This window comes from Aptenodytes patagonicus, chromosome 5, assembly GCF_965638725.1.
Source record: "Aptenodytes patagonicus chromosome 5, bAptPat1.pri.cur, whole genome shotgun sequence".
Taxonomy (NCBI): Eukaryota; Metazoa; Chordata; class Aves; order Sphenisciformes; family Spheniscidae; genus Aptenodytes; species Aptenodytes patagonicus.
Window position 1 is genome coordinate 25,507,211 of NC_134953.1, and position 24,651 is coordinate 25,531,861.

At 37.2% G+C, this 24,651-nt stretch overlaps 1 protein-coding gene across 2 annotated transcripts in view; it reads right to left on the bottom strand.

The window, feature by feature from the left end:
• PDZD8 (PDZ domain containing 8) overlaps positions 1–24,651 on the bottom strand; it is a 69,833-nt gene that overhangs the window by 27,034 nt on the left and 18,148 nt on the right. For both annotated transcript variants that reach the window (XM_076339100.1, XM_076339099.1), the window contains 2 exons: positions 18,932–19,054; positions 13,164–13,266 (listed from right to left, as the gene is read on the bottom strand). In XM_076339100.1, the coding sequence (XP_076195215.1) occupies positions 13,164–13,266; positions 18,932–19,054 (226 nt within the window). The remainder of the gene's footprint in view (positions 1–13,163; positions 13,267–18,931; positions 19,055–24,651) is intronic.

Sequence of the window (24,651 nt, forward strand, 5' to 3'; positions counted from 1 at the left end):
GCTCAGTTGAGAGACAAAAGAGGGAGGAGCAGCAAGCCAGCCAACACCAAAGATGGAATTTGCAATCTAACAGCTGCTCAGAGCCTACGCCTACATTTGCTTTTCAGTTCAGATCAGATGGGTGCTCTTGAGGCAGAACTTCCCATGGTCTCCACCTGCTGTGCTTTGATTTGCATTACTAAGTGCTCCTGGAACACACAGTGCATTCCCTCCAGAGGAAGCTACACCCAACAATGTGCTCCTACTGCTAACCCATGGTCAATCCAGGAGGACAGACCAGAAGCAGACCCCAGTAAAACCTCCACGATGCGTACAGCGTGGAAGTCATGTCCTCAGCCCCAAGGCTGTACCGCTTATTAACATAGGGGCAGCCTAAGCATCCTGCCCGTCCGCATAGTTTGAGATACACACATCCATTTTCCAAATTGTCTTTCATTTATTTATATATACATGTTCATAGAGGACAGCTTTATCTACAGTCTATACATAGGTCTTAGATCAAAAAATTATGAGTAAAAGCATATTATACATGAATATGTAAACATCCATCAACACCTTTGGTCACATGGTGTTCTTCATGTTCCTTAAGAACAGGCTATATAGCTCAAATACATTTTGACTCCACATTCACAGAAACACCATGTGACTGAACAGCAACTTATAACTTCAGCAAGTTACTTGTTACAGGCTTAACTAGTTCACTGAAATCATATAGATTATGTGTATTTTCATCTCTACTTATTACAAATGTGCATCTGATTTGAGATCAGTTAAAATCACTTGTTTGAAAGTGGGAGAGATTACAGTGGGGATGGACCACATGTTTGTTTGTGTTATGAAGTTATGAACATCGTAATCCTACGCTCACTTCACATGTAGTTCACATTGTTATGTAAAGTGATTGTATTTTTAGTTTACAAGCTGCTGTACAGCCTATTCTTACTATATTCCCACAGATGTGTGATTTAACTACCAAGGAACCTAGAAACAAATTTCTGCAATTGCTCTGATAAACATCACTTTTGTATTTCTTGACTCTTGTATATCATCAGAGCTGTAAGCACTGGTGAACTTCAGATAAGCCAAGCCCAATTTCTCAGGGGTCATTTACTGTATTTACAAGTATCTACATTTTTTAAATGCACGGTCAATTTGTTAGCCAGGAGACTTGCATTTAAATTTAACTGAAGAAGAATAAGTGATGTTTTCCATTTTTTATATATAAATGTATATAAATTTGTGTGCGTATAAAGTGCATGTATTTATAGATATGCACAAGTTATATAAATATATATACACACTTTATATATGTATGTATATTTGTTTAGATGTGAAAAACTTTATGGCTGTTTTTATAATTAAAAAACCCCACACCTTTCTGCATATCTGGCCTCAGATTTCTAAGGGGGTTTTTTGGTTTTGTTTTCTTCCATCAGCTAGGGAAAATACATAGCTTCAATTAACATCAAATGGATCTAAGGGTGCACAGACATGATACTTGTTCCAAACTAAGCACCTAAAAATGGAAACAGGTGACATCAGTAAAGCTCTGAAGATATTGACTTTTGGTTAAAATATTTGTAAAGACATTCATAGTTCAAAGATTCTATTTATCTTACCAAAACTTTAATGGAGGCAGCCTTTTAACAGACTGCATTAAGGGAAATGCTCCATTTTCTGGCAATGACTCACTACTGATTACTTCTGATATGTAGGTGTCCTTTGCAGAACATCAGTCTGCTACATCTAACCTTAATACACCGGAATGACCTTTTAGTCATTTCATTTGTATGACGGGAATCGGCAATTCCATTTTTGATCCTCAAGGCTTTTCCAGGGCGACTGCTGTGCTGCCCACTCATATTACTTTCTCGTTTCTATTTGCCATCATTACAGAGCATTTGGAGAACACACACCGCACTTGCATTACAAAATGCTTGCTTATACATTTTTTTCATTACTGAAAGGATTTTTAAAATGCTTGGTCACCCTTAAGAAAAAAGCAAGAAGAATCGCTTACCCTGCACTAATAATCATCTTAACACGCACTTTTGCCCAAAGCAAGATTTCACTCCTGCTGTCCTACAGACATAGAATAGCCACAGTAACTAGTGAAAATGATGACAACATACAAATACTCCAAACACCACTCTCATTCACGGTTGCCTCCAGATGTTGAGCTCCACCCTGATAGACCTATAAGTGTCTTTTGTAACACTAAGAGACAAACATCTAATTTCTGCTTCAGCTTGTGATTGAAGAGGAAGAAAGGAAGAAAAAATGAACAGTCATTTCGAGATAATGTTCAGTTAAATAATTACAGCATTCTAGGAAGGTAAGACATGACACATGTAACAACACTGTATTACCTTGAGTCCAAGCATTTGAATGACTTAACTCATTTGACTTCATAAAAACAGCAACATTACATAGCATTGTAGTCAGAATAAGGAATTCTTCCCACAAAATTGAAGGCTTTCTTTGCAGTCACTCAGTTTTTATGCCTGTATTTTGATACTTGCACCACAAAACTTAAGACCACTAGTTATCAACTATTTGTGGTGTATGAAAATTAATTTCCTTCCCATTGAAGGACATCAAATACCTACATTAAAGAACCACGAGTTCATTAGTTAAATCATCAATAATAATTATTATTCTCATACTATATATTACTAAATATTAGGGATACTTTAAAAAAATCTTCATTCCAAATTTCTTCCTGATATTTAGCCTGATGATGCTTTTTGTTTAAGCTAATGTAATTTCTATACTTACACCAGCTAAATTAGTAATGAGAACCAGATTCAAGTACCTGACATTTCCTCTACTAATGAGAATGTTTATATACAAGCCATTTTGTGAAAAGCAAAACTAGGGAATCCTATGCCATTTGCCCCTTCACATACTCTATGAGAGAAGACAAGCCATGGCTCACACCAAACTACATTTGTGTAGAGGAGCTACCAGCTTCCCACACCACCTTAGCACCAGAGATCTGCCAATGTTTGCCTTGGAGATGCTATTTTTGTATCTTTCCATCTCTAGCTCTTTGTTTTCAGGAAAAATCTTTATTCTTTGAGACTTATACCCCTCCTTCAAGTGTAGTTGAATTTGTACCTACTAATATTTTACATAGTTAACCAAAGTCACTTTCAAACAGATAGACAGGCAGAGAGACTGTATAAATCAAGTGGAACTAAGAGAAAATATACTACTTTCATCAACTTCTCACTAAATTGCAATGGACCGGTATGCAGGAACACTTAATGCTCAAGAAGGGTTGAATACCATCTCTTCTAAAAACTCATCAGAACAGAAGGGTAACTGATGAAATCCAGAAAGGAGCACCTAGTGATGGCCCTACACATCTGTAAGAAGCCTGAATCTTATAGAGAACCAGAAAAGAGACTCAAACTTCTGATTAGTAAAAAAACCAAACAATGCAAACAGCTGCACTTATGCAACTATAAGTGTAAAATCACACTTCTAGGTATGTAACATGTTGCAGGCCAAAGCAGATGTGTAAAAAGAATACTATCTTATGCCATACGCCCGCAAGTGAGAGCGGCCCTTGCTGAGCAGGAGCTCAGGATGGATAGGAACAGAGGCCCTACAGAAATCAGCAGATAAGCAAAATACAAGCTTGTCCAAACTATGATAGGTCACACCTTTCACAGTGCATTCCTCCTGGCTGCCCATGCTATTCACGAACCTCTTCCGGATCCCTAAAGACTCGCAGAGTAACTGGATACCTTTCCTCACTGACGTACAGCGTGCATTCCGAGTGGGGAATTAAGGGAAAGAAGAGATGGAAACATGAATACCACAAACTTCCATCATCTCTCAGTGTCCATTAACTAAAAGCAAGCGGTTGTTTTGGATACTTTGATGCATCTATGGGCATTAAAAGTGAGCAACAACAATAGCCAAGCAAACTTCTGTTACAGAAATGACAGATGACCTACCAACAAAAGGACATTTTCAGTTACATAGCAACCTGTAATAAACAGCCTGTTCGGGACCCCTTCATTTCATACATCCCTCTAAAGCCTATTTTTAGTGCTGAAGAATCTGCTCACCTGGTGACGAATACCAGTAAGTACCAATCCTCCTACCTCTCTACTGTCTCCATCTGCTCCATGTATTACAGTTTGTGTCATCTAAAACATCTCCATTTCAGATGGCATAGCTCAGCAGCCAAACGTATGCCACTATGTCTCACTCTTACTCTTTCATTTTACCAAAACAAGCTGCTAAAGAGCCGATATTACTCCCAGACTAGTTTGCCTTTTTCAGACTATAAAATGAAAAGTAGAAACTTTCCAGGAGGCCAACCTGTAACAGGTTTACCTTATTTCAAGAAGTCTGCCAAATTTATCCATCATTTTTAGTGATTTAGCAGGAGTTAAAGATTCTGTCAAGTCTCCAAACTCAATCTGCCAATTTGGGTTAAAAAAAACAAACTACACCACAAAACAACAAGTGAACGACATAACCAATTTGAGCAAAATCCTGCTAAAAATAAGTTAACTCCTCCTGGACATTCATTTGCACACAAACTCTCCCTGCTCCTTTCTCTAGTAGCCCACAGCTGCAATAAACAGCGTAGAGAACAAGGGTAGATAAAACTCAGTAGCAGCATTTGACATACTGCAAGAGAGCATGGGAAGGTGTCAGACAGCCCATAAAGAGTAAACCCAAAATTAAATGCAAAAATCTAACTGCAGGGTCTCGATAAACTTCTAGTAAAAAGCTACTTAGTAGCTTTAACTGCTCAAACTTTGAAAACTGTGAACAAAGCAACTAAGTAAAGTGGTATTCAGAAGAGGAGTCTTCTCAGTAGTTATTACTGCACTTCAGAGTCTGTAAACAAGTTGTTTATACTTGGAACCAAGGGCAGTAACAGATTACTGAAGGCACTAACAGGTCAGAAGTTAAACATCAGCTGTTCTGCAATAACTACAAGCACCTGCCTATCCTTTGACAATCTGCAGAAACTACAATGTTATTTTCTCTTCCTTAATTGCAAGATGAACTTCCAGATAATGAACTACTTGTGAGAGTAACTCATAGACAAGTTACCACTGGGCAACTTGCAGTCGGAAACAAACACCCCTACAGCTTCATCATGTGTCAAACCCCTACATGTGTCTCTCTGATTTTTAGAAGTTACCTGGTTTTAGGAGAGCATATGAGCAAGTGCCAGCACCTCACTATTTCTTAACAAGTATTTTTACTCACAGCCACGGGCCCCCTTCCCAAGACTCTTTCCACCTGCTCCCCCAGGCTCTCTTTGTGTTGGTACAACCTGGAAAACACATTTTTGTTCAGTAATTAAACATTCGAACACAGGCTCATAATTCGTAATTTTGGGAGACACAACCATTCACCAACAGAAGGCAACAGTTTTCGACATGCCCGACAGTTTACTTGGTCAGGTCCTGATTTGGTAAGGAAACATTACATCATCACTAAAATCCATACAAATGTGTAAATTAGTTTCAGTCAAATTCTTACGTCCTTAATAGGAACAGATCCCAATCTCTCAATCTAAAAAGAAAAAACCTAGTACATTAATAAGAGGTTAACTTTTATAAAAGTGCTCTGAAAAAAATATATTTAAAAAGTAAACTAGAAGACCAAAGAGGAAAAAACAAACTACAAACCAATGAGAATGACAACAGCTTATTTTTCCAAAGGTGGTTGTAAATATCTCTGTTTAAGTCCCTCCCCTTCCAGTCCAGCCATGTGCAGCAGTCACCAACCTGAGCTGCTGGCTCATGTGGCCATACAACTTTGCAATAGGACGTAACAAAATAGTTTAGAAAGTCATTCCAGAAATATACTGAATTACCCAGAAACTACTTTGTTTACTCTGGTCAATAAAACACTTATCTCTCTTACAATAGGCCATACTGTTTATACAAACAAAGTTAGCTTTCATGCATCAACCATCTATTTATTTAGCAAGATCAGCTATCACTGTAAATCAATTTATTTGCAAATGAGAAACAGCTGCTGTAAAACCTACTTAAAAAACTCTTTCCTGCATCCAATATTTGGACATGTAGCAGAACAGATGTCAAGAATACAAAAAAAAGGCATCAGCACCACATCTAGTGACACACTAAAACAGTGTGCCTGTCTTAGCTTTTACACGCATTTTTAAGGAAAAGGTATCATTTAGTGTTTACTTAATAGTTTCATAGTCTAAATATGAAGTTGTAAGTTAAAAAGTATGACAAGAAAAGCTTACAATTGCTATTCAAACTGGGTACTATCAGGAGGATATGGAAGACAGGGAACTAAAAGGTAACTCAGACTCTACTACAGGTTGATTATTACATGAGTATCCTCCAAGGAAAAAAAAACACACAGCGAAAATGAATGTTGTTTAACAGCTCTGTAAAAAGCATTAAAAGAACAGAACTAATCCCTGATCAAGCTTGGAAGTTTTATATAATTTTTGTCCTAGAACAGTCATACAGAGAGGTCTTACAAAGGTGAATTCACCCAACACAGCCATCTAAAAGGCTTGTGCCTCTTTCATGACTCTTTCTGATGAATCGGGAGGAGGTCAGTACTACGCTTTCAGGCAGTACAACACCCTGCAAAATATCAACTCAGAAGACCCCAACTGAATAGACAGTATTACCAGTGGCAGCTGCAATACAACTTGGTTACAAAAATTTAATGGAGATTTAGACTGGAATTAAGTGGCTTCAAAACAGACTTATTTCACTATACGAGACAAGAATCTGGCTGCAGAACTTCTCTTCCCAAATGTGGGGTTGAGTTTTGATGAGTTCTGTTGGCAGCTCTCATAGTAAGAGTTGGGCATGGGGAAGCGCAAGCACACACACGGAGCATTAAGCCCTGCTCATTACAGATTATTCTTACTCAAGTCATTTTATTTGTTAATCTTTTCATCTGGTATTTTAAATTTGAAACTCAGCAAGATGGATTCATTGCAAGCAGTCAACCTCTGCAGCACTCCAGGGGAGGCTCAGAACAATCACGACTTCAAGCGTGGACAAAAGGAGAAAGAAGGTGCATGTAAGGGAAGTTACAGACTTGGATGCACATGATGCATTTAGTATCATCTGCTGCCAAATGCAGTAAAGTGTGGTGAGCACTGCTTTCTACCTGTCCCAGGTGAGGGTACGCATGTCCAAGGATGCAATACATGATAGCTTCTGAACGGTTTACAAGCAGGCAAGAAGTATCAGGTCAGGCTGTGACTAGAGTGATGACATCTGGTTCTAAACAACTACCTGAATATACATGCACTAAAAAAAAAAAGCGTTAGTTGGGTTTTTTTGGGTTTTTTTTAAATGTTCATATTCAATAGTCTCTGAGCAGTAAAGAACTACAGTGCATTTTCACAGAAGGTCTCGTTAAATCACAGAAAAGCCTTCTGAAGCCCCAAGTCAAAAAGCTCAAATGTTTTAAGATGAGACAGAAAAAACCCTGATGGCCTTCAAGTTTATTTGAAAGATGGATTACAGAATATTATGTAAGGCACAAATCTCAAAACTATTCCCTATTGTATTTACAAATATTATCAAATTTTACAAGTTCATGAATTTTCATAAAAAGTGACATTTTCAAAAAGCTTCTCTTGCTCTAATCCTCCTCCTTTCTTTTGATAGGATTAAATACTGAAATGGCAGGCTGTTAAATAAGCACACTGAAATGCCAACTGTGAGGCATTTAACTCCATGTATTTACAAATTAACATTTCACAGTTGCTTCAAATTTCGACATTATAGTTTAGTATCTTCAGGCAACTAATTTCAGAAGGTGCTGGATTTGATTTACATTATTTCTCATTTTACATTCATATGTTTACAGTACTGGAATACCTTTAAGTTTCCCTTAATCCCTGATAAAGGAAATTTAGTTTTATGAAAGGCTGAGAAGTATTGCTTTGTTTTTATAAACAGGTACCAACCAGCCTGCCTACAGCAATTTCAAAGTTACCATTAAATTTACCTATAAAAGGCCATATCTGTCAAGATAATCTCCACTTCTTTTGGTGAGGTTATGGCCCATATATGTGTATGCATACGCATGCACAAATTCAGAGTGCGATACTGAAAGACAGTGTCACTGGTCCTCCCCTTCAGTTATTCCAGCACTGACCACAATGTTCAGAATGAACTGGAGAAAACATCAAGCAGAATGCCTAAAAAAGTGGTGGGATGCTTATCCTAATTCTTTCCTTCTATTATTAGGTTACTTCAGAGGATATTTGTGTGCTCCTGAGACAACTGCTGCAAAAGTAAAGTCCTATGGGCTATTAGATGTGGCATTTTAGATAGAAATTTTTACTTTGCAGAACATGAAATGCAGTTTCTGTATTGCTAAAGTTAGTATTTACAGAAGGGGTTTCAAAAAAAAAAAACCAAACACAAAACCCCAAACAAAAAAAACCACCCGCCAACAAAAACACCACCACTTACTACCTTTAGGAATACAAAACTGTGGCTACTCCTACAGTACCACCTCAGAAAACGTATTAGTTGCAACCAGAATTTAAAGGTGTTTTCTTAGATTACCTAACTTGATTATTTCAAGATCAATAACGATTCTCTTGCGCTTCTGAACTTCTATTAAAAAAAAAAAAGACAGACTTAGAAGAAAACTTGGTACGGATACATTTAGTTTTGCAGTTGAGCACCTCTCCCCCATTACTTTACATTCATACAACCAATAAAAAAAACCCACAAAACATTTACAATTTGTACATGCTTCCTGGGTTTAAGAGTATCAGAAGATAACAGTCTATTTGCAATAGTTTCTACAATTGTAGAAAATTAATTTATCCGTCAAAAAGAATCAGTACCTAAGAAAGGCAACATGACTACCAAGATACGTAGAGCAGTTCATATGAACCGAGATTCTCATTCCTATACAACTATACCCTTGATTTGTTCTTCTCTGCACTGCTGGAACCAGAGGAAAGTGCCAGCACTCACCACACTCTGGACAGCCGAGCATCCACAGAGCAGTCAAGGCATTGCATAGGCAACATAAGGGGTACTTACAGCTGCAAAGCTAACCTCTCTGTTACTAATACCTCAAGGTCATTTCTATGTCCACTCTTCTACCACTTTTAAGGTAGGCAGACTATATTTTCCTTTTATTCATAGAGCAACTTCAGTTTCTGCTGAAAAATTACATTATTCTTTCACAACACTATACATGAAGTGCTGGCACAGGTAAAGTCAGGAGCAAGGTTCTCACCAAGTGTAACAAGGCCAGGGGCCTGCTCTAAACAAATGTGCTCCAAGGAAAAATAGAACAATTCTTTTTGGTTGTAGAAATCAATCTGCTGTTGCTAACTGGCAGTTCAGTGGACATAACCATTCACATTTATGACACAGCCTCCATTTAATATCTACAAACATATATCTAATTATTTAGACATATCTAATTATTTAGTCATAGAACACCTGTCTAGTAATCCAATGCTGCTAATGCTGTCTAATTACTACATCCTATCCATACATAATTAAGTTTTGCATAGCAATGCAGTGATTAATGTTAATTAGTAGTACATGCTGCTGGATTTAAGATAGTTAGGTGTTTACATGTGTCACATGGGAATGTGCCAAATCACCTCTCTGAAGTCTTATTGGTGTTTCAGATTGATTTGATAAACAGCTTAGAAGACTGAGAAACCTTTGTATTGTAACAGACACTTCAATAATGCTCCAGATATGTTCAATAACACAGCATCTTTTTTCAAAACCAATTTTGACATTTACTAATATTCCATAAATAATGGGATCAGATTAAAGTCTCACCAAAATTCATTATGAAGTATTAAACCTGTCTAATCTTTTATCACTACTACTAACATAATAAAACAAATGAAAATGCCAGGAAGTATAGAAAGTTATGAGAAATTTCCTCGGGACCGTTGTAGAACATAGTCTGGATCAGAGGATGTATGAGGCTCTTATAAATTAGATGCTTTTAAACCAGCACAAATTTATCTACTTTTTACTTCAACTTGGTCTATCATTTCTCCTCCATAGTTTCTGAAGTTAAGTCTAACAACTTCATCTTAAATAATTATTGCACACATGGGCATTAAAAGGATTTCATATTAGAAAGATATCAAGTATTGTGATCAGCTGCCTTGTGGTTACCACTGCATTAGAGCTAAAAATCCATGATCAATGATACAAGTAAACTTTTGTTTGGAAAATATCACAACGTCTTTTCTTTAAGGCTTCCTGTTTAACTATTCACAGTTATCATTTCTCAGAAAAATAACTAAACTCCAATGTTAAGTGTGTTAGCAACACTTCTTATTTTGTTAGGGGTCTTTGGCAACACTCTTGTCAGAGGAAATCAGCAAGATCTGCTTTCCTAAGGAAGACGCTTCCATGATTTCACTACACCTGTTGAATATAAGTTGGGAAGCAAAAAGTAGTTTTGCAAGTTGCTAATTTTCAGTTTCCATATTCTACCATATCAAGATTTTCAAAAGCAGGATCTTAAAATTAGGCTGCCTATCTAGTGGCCTAAAGTTCAAGGTGGTTGCACACAGCGAATGCTTCATATTGACAGCAGAGCTAGAGATGCAGCAGCTCAAATCAAGGAATCTCTGCTCTCTGGCAGGGTGTGTTTGACCTATGCTTAATGAAGGACTGCAACACAGATGCATAGAAAACCTTTCTGTACACTGCAGGCCAGATTTCCAAAAGCTTAAGAAGTTTTAAAGACCTGCCATTTCATTTTAGATGCTCAAACAGAAGATGAGTTCTTGAGAGCCTCACCCTGAGTACTTTTCTGTAGGTTGTTTTTTTTTTTAAAAAGGAGCTATTCCACCCTCCATCAGTTTAGTCCTACTGCCATCTGCTGTCACAAACACACCAGTGCCACACTGTCTGCAGAGTGTTTTTTCTTTCCTCTTCTGTTGTTAGTGTAAAAGAATATATTCCAACATTGCTACTCAAAATTATCCAAAAATAAACACAGATTAATTTGTCCAGAGAAGCATAATGGTAAATCAGTTTACTGACACTTTCATCGGTAGAGCATCAACCCTGCAGCCCTGTGCATGGTTTCATACGCAGCTTATCGCAACAAAAGGGTCATTCACATGGGTAAGTATTAGCAGGATCTGGTCCAGATCACAAAATTGGTCGGGTTTTTTGGCGGTGGTTTGTTTTGGGGTTTTTTTTGAACCCTGGCTGTATTGCTTGTTTCTTGAAAATTTTGAAATATTTATTATTATTAGGAAAGGGTTAAAACTATGAACTGGCCAGACTACTAAGGCTGAATTGCTCCTACCTTATCCTTATGTGATCATGCAAAGAGGCTTAAACCTTTATATTAAAAAAAAAAAACAGAAAAAGTTAAAATTAAAAACTGCTGCATAAAACAGATTAAACAAGAAGGTCTGAAAATAAATTACTCAAATCTACCTCCTGCCTAGTGCTTCAGTGAAGTCTAGCAACCTCCAGAATTAAGCAAACTCAGTAATTCCTCTCAGGACCACTGGAACGCTTTATGCCATCACCTCTGGTGGTGCCGTCCTTCAGCAGCTTAAACTAGCTGAAGCTGCTGCCATCCCACCCTTCTTTCTCCTTTCCACTGACACTGGAGCTATCATGCAGCAAGCCAATTCAGGGAGTTGAAATGGCTAACTCGCAATCACATAAACACCACTGACTGTGTTAAGAGCAGGTAGAGAGGGGGCCAAGACAGAGACAACTCTGGAGAACATAGTCCTGAGCTGCTATTGGTTTCTATGATGTCTCGCTGCCAAACCACGCTCTGAGAAAGTTCCCTGCAGTTTCTCGGTCTGCACTCCAGCTGCAGGCTCCCCACTTGTCATTTCTCTGCCACACACAGAAAGCTAATTGCCATGCAGCATTACAGGTTCCTAAGAGAGCATAGGTGAACCTCTACCCTCCCTTCAAGTTTTTCGTTTGACTAAGAATACAGCAGCTAAGACAACAAAAAGAGGCTTTCTGTCTGTTGCTCAGCCATACACCCTTTTTGGCAAAACATAATAAACAGTAAGCTGAAAACAGGCATCATAGCATTTGTCACAAGGAGTTTTAAAAACAATGCAAAGTGGAATTTTATTGCAGAAACTGAATGAGATGCTGAAGTTCTGGATTCTTGCTGCTCCAGTGGAAAAACGATGCTTGTCTCCAAACACAAGTCCAGTCAGATATAACAAAGGCACAGGGCTTAAGCTAGTTGCACTCAGATAGCAAAGGGTAAAACGCTGGACATTGATTTTTGTTCCAGTGATTTCTTTGTATGAAATCAACTGTTAAAGTCTTCTTAAAGCTTTTAGCTTTTGGTGGGTTCCCCCCTCCCCCCCAGTAGGCACATTACTTATTGCTCAGCATAAGCTCAATTCAACTTGACGGTTGCCACAATATCACTCTGATGTGAAACTGAAAGGCTTTCATACATTGCACCTCTTGTTTGAGGAAAAAAAGGTAACCCTCATCCTTACACACACACAAAAAAAGAAAAGCAATTTGTAGGCTGTATGCTGCTAAACTTATGTTATCAAGTATGATAATCAGTAAAATATTAACTTACAATACCACCAATACTACTTTCTGTATTTGCAGACACTTGTAGAAGTGTTTTTCTTTAGCAGACAGGGCAGGATTCATATGCTCTAAAAAAGTTAGAGAGCTATGGCAATTGCCTACATTTTCACAAAATGCAGGGGAAAAGGAAGTCAGTCACGAGCTCCCTCTGATCACACACGTCTTCAACACTCACATCAGAAGAGAATACACTACTGGCCAGTGAAAGACAGGTGAATCTTACTCACTGTTTTCTAAACATTGCCCCAACCAAACATAACAGGACTATAAGAATGCATATTTTACACTATTTGTTTTAATGCAGACAGACAGTTGACAATATATTCAAACCAGGTACATTTTCAAGCACAGTTGTGGTAACTGAACATGATGTTATCCATACATGTCAGTTTGACAGTGAAATACTTTGGATTAAAAAGTAAATATAACAGGTCTGTTATGTTTTGGTTGTGTTTTTTTTTTCTGCTATATCACCCATTTGATTGTCCAAAGATACACTCTTTCTAGACAATGTATTAAGAGCTAAGACATACTGCAATATGCAACGGTTATACCCTTTTTTACCGTTTTAATAGAACTTCTTGATTTTTCTTCCCAAACATTACTGCTCAGCTCCATTGTGCAATGAACATTTGTTTCTCTTTCATAGGATCCAAACATAAGTAACCTGAAATAGAAAAGCCTATAGTAAGAATTGTAATACTATTACATATATCCCAGATATCATATTAAACTCACCATTCTTCATTTATACACTCTATTATTGTTATCAATGTGTACACACAGAGAAGTCCACACAGAAAAGATTCCACAGGCACAGCCTTACACCAAAGGAAAGACACTGCCACCCTCTAGTGGAAGAGCTCCATAAATATCAAATATAAGTTAAAATTTTTAGCTAGGGGTTTTTTGATTGGGTTTTGTGGGTTTTTTTTTTGCTATTGTGTTTCTCTTTTTCTTTTCTTAAATAAAGTGTTCAATCACCAGACTAGTATTTTTCCATAAAAGAATAACTTTGTTTTTTTAAAAAGCAACAATAGCCACAGGAGTCTTCCATTCTAGTCCTAAACTTCACAATATACTGCAGCTCTTCTACAGCGTTACTGTAGATTAAAGTCACAGTTTACTACTGCTTATGTTTCTATTTCACTAAACTGGGATCCTCTCGTATCAGTAATTTTTTGTAACATTCATAACAAATGAAAGAGTAGTTCTTCATGCATGATACCCTATTCCAGAAGGCCATAAAGCTTTTTAGGTAGATATCAGTACTATAAAAGAAAAAAAAACCCACAGTAACCTTTAGGCTATAGAACAGCAATAAAGTTGTACACAGCTTATCTCACAGTAGCTGGAAGCAGATAAATATTTTGGAATAAAAAATGCAAACAAATCTTACTCTTTCAAAAGAGCTATTAGATTTTAAACCCACCCACCCCCCCCCAACTTTCTATATACATTTGACAAGGACAGTTTCTAAGCTTTCATCCAAAGTATCTTACTTGTGATTTGATGTGTTACACAACTCTTTAGATGATATAGACAAAAGCTGTCAGAAAAACACATCAATTTTCTCTGTTTATCTTGATATTGTTAAATAATGTTTCTAGGTTAAATATTTATGATCAAAAAGTGCCTAGCCTTCCAGATGTGGAGATATGTAGTAAACATACTTTGAAAATTAAGTAAAGCTATTGAAAGCAACTTTCACCAACAATTAGAATTGGTAACATTAAGCCAATCCCAAGGGAAAACACCTCTCTGGCTATGACAGCTCTCTAGCTTGCATTGCAGCAAGGAGAGGTAGATAAATATTTCTTTTCTATGTGTCTCTATGAAGAATTTGTTTAACTGGTTTTTAGCCAAGTACATGAATGCATGGGGGAGATGACAGGGGAAGATAACATTTGGGTTGGTACCCAGCACACCTGCTTTTTTAAGTGTCAGTTGTTTTTGGTTCAGAGTTAGTGGCTATATCCTGTAACCCCATCTTCAGATGGAAAGTTTGCATGCTCTAGTGAAACACTGCAAACAGCACATGTCAACCTCACTTCCAACTTGACCTTCAGCACTCATGTGTCTAGACACTATTGATTTGATTACTGTAAGCAGAAATCCAACCTCAGAACCAACTGATTAGGTACTCTGTCTGGACAAGACTAAGTTTGTTCAAGGTTACTTGAACTGACGAACTCATGCCGCCTTTGCTTATTTTTAAGCCATCCCCAGCAACCCTCTGTGGCTTTTCTGTTCTGCTTTCAGTAGTTGCTTTTTGAGTAACACAGGTTTTCCTCCATGTCTCATTGATATCAGACACTTCATTAAAGCTTTTCCACAGCTGATCATTGGTTGCATACATTTCATCTTCTGCTCACCTAGACACACTCTCCAGGAATTTTCCAGGGGTATTTACTGGCCCTCTAAAACATCAGCAGAGCTGATATATTTAGCTGTCTTGTACTGGTGGCAACTAAGATAGAAGAACAAGGACAGGAGGTAGCTCAAAACAGGAATAAAACATAATTTTGAGCCAGAACCGTAACATAAAAGTCACAAGGAAAACAATGAGCCATAACGAGGTTTCACCTTACATTAGGTTACCAACACTCAACTTGAAGAAACATAATCACAAGACAGCAAAACTACACGCTTAAATTTTGAAGAGCTCTTCATGCTGGAGTTTGGAGTTCAATTTCCAGTTTCAGAAAGACAAAGGGGAAATTTTAACTGCTACTACACTAAGGAATTTTTTGTTTGAATAATACCTCCATTAGCATGCAAACAGAGGTACTGTATTCTGTAACACGGCTGCAGATAAAGACTGACATTAAGATTGTGTCACAACACACCCAAAACAACCGGACATTAAGGAGGTATCTATATCCTACAGATGGAAAGTTTGTAAATCAGTATGAACGGATGTATGAAAGACATCCTGAAACAAAGTTTATAACCCCAGCTATAAACAATCAATAAAGAAATGTGATTAAATCACCACCTGAGTAATTAAAATACGCATACAGAAAGTGAATTTCTAGTCCTTCCCCAGTTATAAATTGGATGGTTCCCTGCAGCAAGCAAGCATGAGGTAGAAGACAGTGATTCAACAGAGTAGCTATGGATATGAAAACAGTTTTTTGTAGCTGTCCTGCTTTCCAGTCTGAGAGCTACAAGGACTCCAAGACATGAAGTGTTTGTCCTCTGATACAGAACAACCGAAGTGCATGGAGGCTGTGGTCATCTCAACTCTTAAGCCGAGCCAAGCCAAGCACTTCAGCAAGTCTTTATAGTCTTCCGGAAAAGAGGATGAATAACAAGGCTATAAAGTTTCCTGCTTTTTGTAGGATGATGCTAAAGAACTGATCTGCAAGTCTAACAAGAATCTGGTATGTGCAGGCAAAGTACACCCCAACCTTTAGTAACATGTTACTTATTACCAGGTACGTAAAGGCAAGCTGAATTTATTTCCTTTACAATCCTTTCCTTATTTTTTAATTTCAACTGTGGTCTCTCTCTTTGCAAGTATTTTAGGAGCTGAAACAAGCAGAATATTTCCCAAACTTTAGGAATGTCAAAAGCAGATTCAATATTCACATACTTAAAGGCACCACTGCTGCCTACTGAAGTCCACTTGAAGACAAAATGAAAAGAACCCCTAAAACTCCAAATTTGACAAGTCAGTCTCGGGTACACTGTGTGGTATTTTACTAAATAACTATCTTAGGAAAATTTCCTTGTCCACAAAGGTTACCTATTGAAACAAATGCTAATTTAGAAAGCCCACTTGATGGCATAGTTTTGGAAGAGTATTCTCACCTAATATAATCAGATTTTATAGGCTTTAAGACTTTCTTCACAGTGTATCTTTTAAAAAGAAAATAATATAGCAAGATTTAACAGCATGTTGCTTTGTTTTTCCCTTTTCCTTAAAAATCTAAGGTAATGACAGATAACAGCATTTTTGCAATGATTGAATTCTGTGAGGGCATTGCACTTGTACAAGAAAACTTACATTTTCAACAGGTCAGACAAAAATTTGCAAAGCATTCCTTATTATTTACACCAAAGTTCCCATCCTTTCATTAATTTAATTTTAAAAATGAGCAAAATTGATTTTTTTTTCAATAGCATGACAGCAAGGAAATTAATAAGATCAAGCCTGCAATTAGAAAAGAAACAAGTGCAAAAAGTGCAGGTATTTGGTCGTGTGAAGAATATAATGAAATTAAACTAGATATTTATACAAAAAGTTTGCTAAATGTTTTATCACTATAGTTTCACCACTGTATTTCAGACTTAAGCAGGAGAAGTAGTAGAACTCTGTTACTAGACTAGATGGAGTACATCATCAGCGGTCTGCAACGTCAATTCTGTAGGGAAGTCAAAGAATAGGTACTGTACCAAGAGAGAATATAAAAACCTTCTGGGGCACTGAGCAAAACTGAAAAACACACAGAAATTAAAGTGATCTTTCATTTCTGGAACGAGAATGATTGCCAAGAAAAATTTTCAGGTCCCAATGGCAGACAAGAGTGAAAAAGCTCTGTATTTCAGCATGCAGTGCTGCACTGCAAAAGAACCATTGAGAATGGTCCCAGGCAACCTTCACACCAGCTCACATACAGTGATGATGAAAAAGGGAAATTTTGTCATTGTTACTTTCATAAATATTGCATATTTCTTCTTTTACTACCAAAATCCTCTATGTGTCTTTCAGCTTCTACCTCATCAATATCTTCAGGTGCAAAATAAGCAAGAATATTTACTCACAGGGGGACTCTCTGGACAGCAGTTGTAGTTGTTCAGTTCAAAAAAGGATGGGACACCTGGAAGATCTGAGGAATTACTATGGGACCAAGAGTCAGGCATCTAGATTGAGAGGGGTCTGTTCAAACATCATTTTCGAGTGTGTGTCTAGAAATTCCAAGCAGCATAAACCAGTCGGATTAAGTCAGACCTGAAGCTTAAAAGACCTGACAAACCAGCAACTACATCCTCTCCCAGCCATCTGATAAGCATCTGTGACAGCTGAAAATACTGAGAGGTCAGATGATGATGTCAAACTGAGCAATCTGGCTTCTAAAAAGGTAACAGAAAGAAACACATGGAAAGAAACACAAAGCTAGTGATATGTTGGTGATGTTACACAGTGTTTCAGATGAGGAAAGATAGTATTTAAAAAATTACTTTCCAAACAAAAAAAACCCTAACTGCACACAACTTTAGTTATTTTGGGCCCTCTGTTAATAAAAATGAACACACTACTGAACCGAAATTGGAGACTGCTTATAAAGAGAAATCATGAGTTCCCTTACTCAGTATGGGTAAAGAGGAAATGCTCCTAGCAGCCAAGGAGTGCGCAGAGTCATTTAGCATTCTTGGATCACTCACAGAAAACATATCACAAAGCTAGGGAGACAGGTAAGCAGCCATTTTATTACAAAAAATAATCACTGCTGTGTCCCACGCGATCCTTAGAAGCAGAAGAGTATTTTCTGGAAATCCACAGCACTGATAAACCACATTAGTACAGCAAATACAGTTCAGTTGTACAAGGCTACAGAAAAGTGCAAAAAGGAGCTCATATGGTAATACAAGCAATGAAAAGAACAGGTTAAGAAAAATAAAAAAAATCTTGCTGCAAACCGGAGTTTGCAGTTTCAAACCAGTTCATAAAGACAGAACAGCACATAACTAGATCAAAGTCTAAGCACCACTAAGATAAGATCTAACATAAACCAAGAACTAAGAGGTCTGACCAAAAAAACCTAAACAAACCAAGAGTCCACACACCTTTTCTCCAGCTTTAAAGAGAATGATGTTCTCTCCAATGAACGAAGGAAGTAGATTTTATTTCTTTCAATTATTTTGTTCAAGACAAAGACAACAAATAATGCCTTATAAAAGTTATTTGGATTAATCTAAGTAAGACTGAGTGAAACAATTATTTCCCTTTGCTTACAACATAATACAATAGGATAATTACAACATTTATACTGTCCTGGAAAGAGATTCATAACTTGGTGTGCCAAACAAAAACAAAACAAAAACAAAACCCAGGAGGCACAGATTAGCTTGTAACCAGGCAAAATTCAAATGAAAGGCAAATGCATGCGCCCACACACAACATAAAAGTGCCTCAGAAACTTACTGCAACTTTTTTTTTTTAAAGTAAAAATGAACAAATGAAAGTATTTCTTGATTAGAGCTCAATCACCACACCAAAGCGGCTACTTCTTGAATTAGAACAGACCTACAGCTATAATTACTACAAATTTAAGAAACACATGTACTTGCTTAGTCAAGAGTGAGCAAAAGACCACAAAACATACCTTGTACATTCAATTAACGTGACTTTTAATCGACCTTCTGTCAACAGAAAATCCTGTATACAGAGGTCTCTATCTTCATATTCATCAGGTGGCAATACTTGAAACGGGAAAAATGGCTTGAACCTGAAAAATATCGAAGAGACTTATCTTAATTCAAACGACATAAACAATACTAACATACAGAAATAAAAAAAAAGTAACAGGATTACAACAAATCTTTAATACTTCTAAAGAGAAATACTACCATTCCTACATATTCATTGGTCAAAAGGAACAAGTAGAAGCTACTAAAGCTGTTTGAATGCAGAAGACTGGAGAACATATAAACAAAGATTGCTTCACTGGAATAGATTATTTGAGTTATATTTACTAGTGCAGATAATTTTGTGAAAATGGGAAGCTGATCAAATGACAGAATATCTTATGATTACAAACATGATTTTTTACAAACATAATTTAACACGAGTCCTTTTGCAATAAATATCTTACCAGGTCTTTATTTTAAGTTTTAAGTTCACCTGCACAAAACATTACAGCATTGAAAGGTGAAAATATACCAAGACCCTAAAGCTTAAGTTTTTATGACACTGCTGTACTTAGAGGACTGGTGCACCCTAATAAACAGTACACTTTAGTTACACAGATTGATACTTCTCTCCTTTTGTGAAAAACATTCAGTTGCTCTTTTCAGCCAGTCTTCTTGAATTAAAATAAAGATACATGTATTCTAAACATTTGCCCTTGAGTTTTATTTCCCTCATCACAGCATGCGATTCACAGGAAAAGCAGTTCATGTTCAAGATACTAAGTGTTTTACATGCATTATCTCACCACAGAAGTCTCTCTGTTTGATTAGAATATGACAAGTTATAAATACTGATTTCATTTTTAAGTCATAGTGCTTCAGTGTCGGACACAGCCACTATCTGAGGGAAGGAAGGAGGGAGAAAGGCTGCACAGCTGCAGCCCCATCACATGGCAGACACACATATACAATCCTAACAGCAAGGGCCACAACCTTGCAAATACAAAGATATAATGGAATCTGCACTAGCATTTATATAAAGTATTTGAAAAAGCACTTGCAGGGTATTCCTTCTTTCTGTTTTTATTTATTGCTCCCATTTCCTAGGACTGCCCCATGCCTTGCTTTCCATCCCCTCTCACTGACACGGCCTCCCAGTGATTATTTCTGTTGAGAAGACTTAAAAATAACAGGACAGGAGCACCACTGCCTGCAGGATGTATCTGCCATTTCATGAGAAAGAAGTCTTTCATAAGTACTGTTTGCTCAACCATCGGAGGCATCTGCTTGTCACATTCAGAGATCACAATATGTTCAGGAAACAGTCACATGGATCTGAACTGAAGAGTTTCAGAAATTCAAATAAATAATTAAGCGCGCTTTAACTGTCGGCACACTCTTCAGGAGGGAGCCTGGAGCTCTGATTCGAGACCCTGCGTTTCGAGCAGTGCTCGCCTTTCTCTGCGAGCCTTGAGAAAGACACTTCTTTTGTTCTCCCTGTGAATAAATAGAACTCAACACTCCAGCTATTTTCCTGAAATTCAATTCAACTTCTAACTTTAATTTTGTTCTAAGTTTCTCCCTCATTAACTCCTTCAGGAAGAAAACTGTTTTGAAATCGGTCAAGTCAAAATAATCAATTTAAAAAAAAATAAACAAACCGAATAAAGTATTTAAGTCTATGTATGAAAAATATGAAGCAATTAAATCACACTGGCCATGGTTTAGGCTTACAAGTATACCATAAACAACCAACCCAAAATATTCCTTGTGTGTATACTATCTGGTTTGATATTTTACTCATAATCTTCCTTTATATTTCTGGAAGTATTAAAGGAATAGTAAGCATCACAAGAGCAGGGAAAATACCACCAAGACAACCCCACTATTTTCACTCTACAAACTCCAAAGACTAACTGCCACTTCAGGGCCCGGCCACCTCCCTGCTCAGACCCACCCCAAGCCACCACAGCACACACCACCCCACACATTTCTCACTTTAAGCACAAGCAAGGGTACCCTGTTCCTTTTAGAAATGATTTTTACCCCCTCAAAATACAGATTTAGCTCAGATTTTGTCAGGCAAAAAAGGAAGAGTTAGGCAACCACACTGGGAAATAATGCCAAGTTTTGAGTGAATAAATACATGTAGGGGTTCTTCTTCCCCCAGCACAAATAAACAACTTTTCAATTAGTACCAGCAATTGCCCATATACCTTCTCCCAAAATCTACTAAAAAAATAGTTTTCCATGGGAACCTCAAATGAATGACCACCACCAGGAGCCTCAGTGAGCTACTGAAACAAGATTTCTGGGAGGGAGGAACAGAGAAAGAAAGAAAGAGGATCCAATAGGTTACCATCACTTCTCTGAATTTCTGCAAATGCCAGGCTTAAAAGTGTTGGTATTGATAAGGTCTTTCCCTTACATATACACACCATAAACCAGCCTGCAGGCTATTTAACAAAAACATAAACCTGGACAAATCTATTTTTCAATACCAAAAATAAGCAAGAACAGAACAAAAGAGCAAAATAACAGACTAAAATATTCCAGTAAGGATGCAGACATATCTACCTACATATTCAAACCAAAAATGTCATCTCTCAAGTAACTTCAGAACGAAGTGTTAAGTACAGCACACACTGCAATCTTTTGCTGCAGCACGGAATGATGAAATAATCTTCAGAACAAGCCATTTTTTTGATGGATTAAGACATAATGTTTACTGTAATTTTGATTTCCATTTTCAAAATACTTTTAATTAAGACAACAATTAATTAAAAAGGAAAAAATTCTAAAATGCCAATGCAGTTATATACAATAATATGCAAAACACTTAACACTGTATGCTGGACTTTGTGCAGCACTAGTTAAGTCTTCTACAAATACGGGATTAAAAAGCAGTCTCAACAGCATTTTTAATTTACAACAAGCACTTATGTTCACATTCTTACCACTGAAACTATCTGCAAAATCCTTAGCAGAAAGCCCTAACATGGTACCTATTTCCATTGGCATTAGCAACATACAAATAGCTAAATATCCCACATTAAATGCATTTTTAATGTTTAAGTGCTGCTCTGAAGCCTTCCAATTTTATAACATAGCACTTTTCTATTTAAGGTAATATACTGAGAGTTTGTACATTTCCAAAATTAAACATCGGACAAATTACTATTTCAAGTAGATTTCAATTATATATTAGTTAAGTGAACTGTTGACAGACTATTTAAGTAGAAGGTAACCCAAATTTATTTGGAAAGACTTTCCTACTGGGAACTGGTGAATGAATACAGACCCAGACAGTGACAGTCTGTAACACGGCAAGATTCCATTCCCTTGTGTTGTAAAACCATACATGGGCAACCCGCAATCCATGCACGTAACCACGTCACACTTCACAGGTTCTCCCACCTTTTTCCCCATGGTAGGAAAAGTCTGAGCTACCCTACCTTTTAAAAACACAATCGCCAGTAACGAAGGGCACTCTGAGGAGTGCCATCACTGCTGCTTCTCTGTTCAGTCTAGCAAGAGCGCAGCAGAACAATGGGTGTTCTCCCCTCTGCAGAGAAGCCAGATTCCCCACGTCTGTTACCATCTTTCTAACTCTCCTGCTTGAAAACAGTCACAGCACTACACAAAATGAATTGTAAAGTTTGTTTCATAAAACATTTACAGTAGGGACAACAAAACACACTTTTAATATGAAAGCAAAGCTGTATTTCATTGTATTAAAAGTACCAACAGTAGGCTTTTAGCTAATAGTGCCAATAACACAATTCAGTGAACAAGACAAGAGATACGAACTCTATTCCAAAGCCCTGCAGACTACAGTACCTTTGGTGATTCAGTATCTTCCTATACCAAGCTTTCCTATGTAAAAGAGAGATAAGTTTCCTATCATCCTGGGTTTATTATAATATAGAACTTATTTTATTGAATACCTTGTGTAAATAACCTTGCTGTAATTTCTATAGTAGCTTTAAGAGTGTATTTTGCTACCCTCTAATATTTAGTCCATCTTTAAAGAGCAGAAGTCCACCAATAAACGCCTTAGAGAAATTCATCATACTGACTAAGAAAGAAAAAAGATTATGTAGCCTACCAGTAAGCCTCTATTCAAAAAGTCTATAAAGAAACCTGACAGCAAACTAAATGCCACAGTTAATCTCAGCTGGTCTCTGCCCTCATCACAGCAGCCATCCCAGGATCTGGTCAGTTCTGGTAGGTTGCTCTTGTGAATTCAAGGCTCTCACTCTGCAAACTTTGAACAAGCAAAAAAAAGTGGTTGCTATTCGGCTGTCTAGATCTTTAAACACTCATCCAGCATTCTCAGCTCCCTTTCTTAATTTTAACCAGTAGCCAGAAAAGTTAGTTACATATAATTGGTGGACCTCCATCAGTGGAGAACAAGCCCATAACAAATGGTCTGCAGTTGGCCCATTCACAGCTGCAGCCCAAGAAAAAGATTTTAAGCGATGACAATGGTGTGGGGAAATCTAGGAGTTGCTCCTGATAGTACAACAGTTGAGAAAGTGTTACCAAAAGGTACTTACAAGAAATATAGTACCTTTGTAAACACTGCTGAGCTGTTACCAGGGTCTCCAAGGCAGATTTTCATTGCATCTATATTAGACCGCTTTCAAGTGGGGTCTAATGCTGCTATCTCCTTATTCAGCAAGGTCAAAAGGCAAAATTCATGCTCATGTCACAAATCCTTGACCTACAACACAGGATTACACCAATGCAATCCATACATCCGAAAGCCTCCTTTTCAATTCCAAACCTGTGAAGTGATACTAAACAACTATCAGAAGTAAGGTAGATTTTGCAGGGGATTTTACTGTCTTTAAACCATATTTGTTAAGTCTTTGTAAACTCTTCATCTTCTCCAGAGGAAGAAAATAGGCACATTGTAGCTATACTATTAAAAAAAAAGCAACGCCTTATGCCCCTGCCCCAAAACCCTGCTTGGATATGGGATGCTACTAAAAAAAAAAAGTCTTTATAAGTGCCTTATATTAGATGCTTATAGTGCCTTTTTAATTTGTTTTTAAATTATCAGTCTCCCTCCACAAATTTATCATCTTATTTTTCCAGAAGTCTAAAATTCAAATAGCACACTATTAAGAAAGCGTTAGTTAAAACCAAGCATTTTAACTTAATAATATGACTATGAAGAGGAATATCCATCAATCAACTTCATGTGAAATTTTAGCAAGTGGAAAAAGCCTATAAAAACAGTATTTTAAAAAAGCTGTCGAGTAGCAAAAGTGTTTCTCAACAAGTAGCACAAGACACAAACAGAAAAAAAAAGTCATTTCACATGAGGAATTAGGTCAGATGATTACACTGAAAGATAATTAAGATAAAGTTACTCAATTAATATACAGAATTAGTTATACTTAAAGTACCACAATGCTGAGCTCTGCCACATACAAAGCACAGCAAAAGCGTTTCCAGACACTGCACGCAGTCAGTATGTCTCCTACATATGAAAAACTTCTACACTTCATTCATGTCATATTTCAGAGTCACTTCAGTGCCTCATCTGCTCTGATCTCATCACCACCTCACTCAAAGTCTAGATCAAAATTGCATCTGAAAAAAAAATCAAGTTTGTTCCCCTCATTGTTGGTGTTTTCAGCCCCTGAATAACACTATTCTTCCTTCCAGTTGTCAGTTGGGGGGG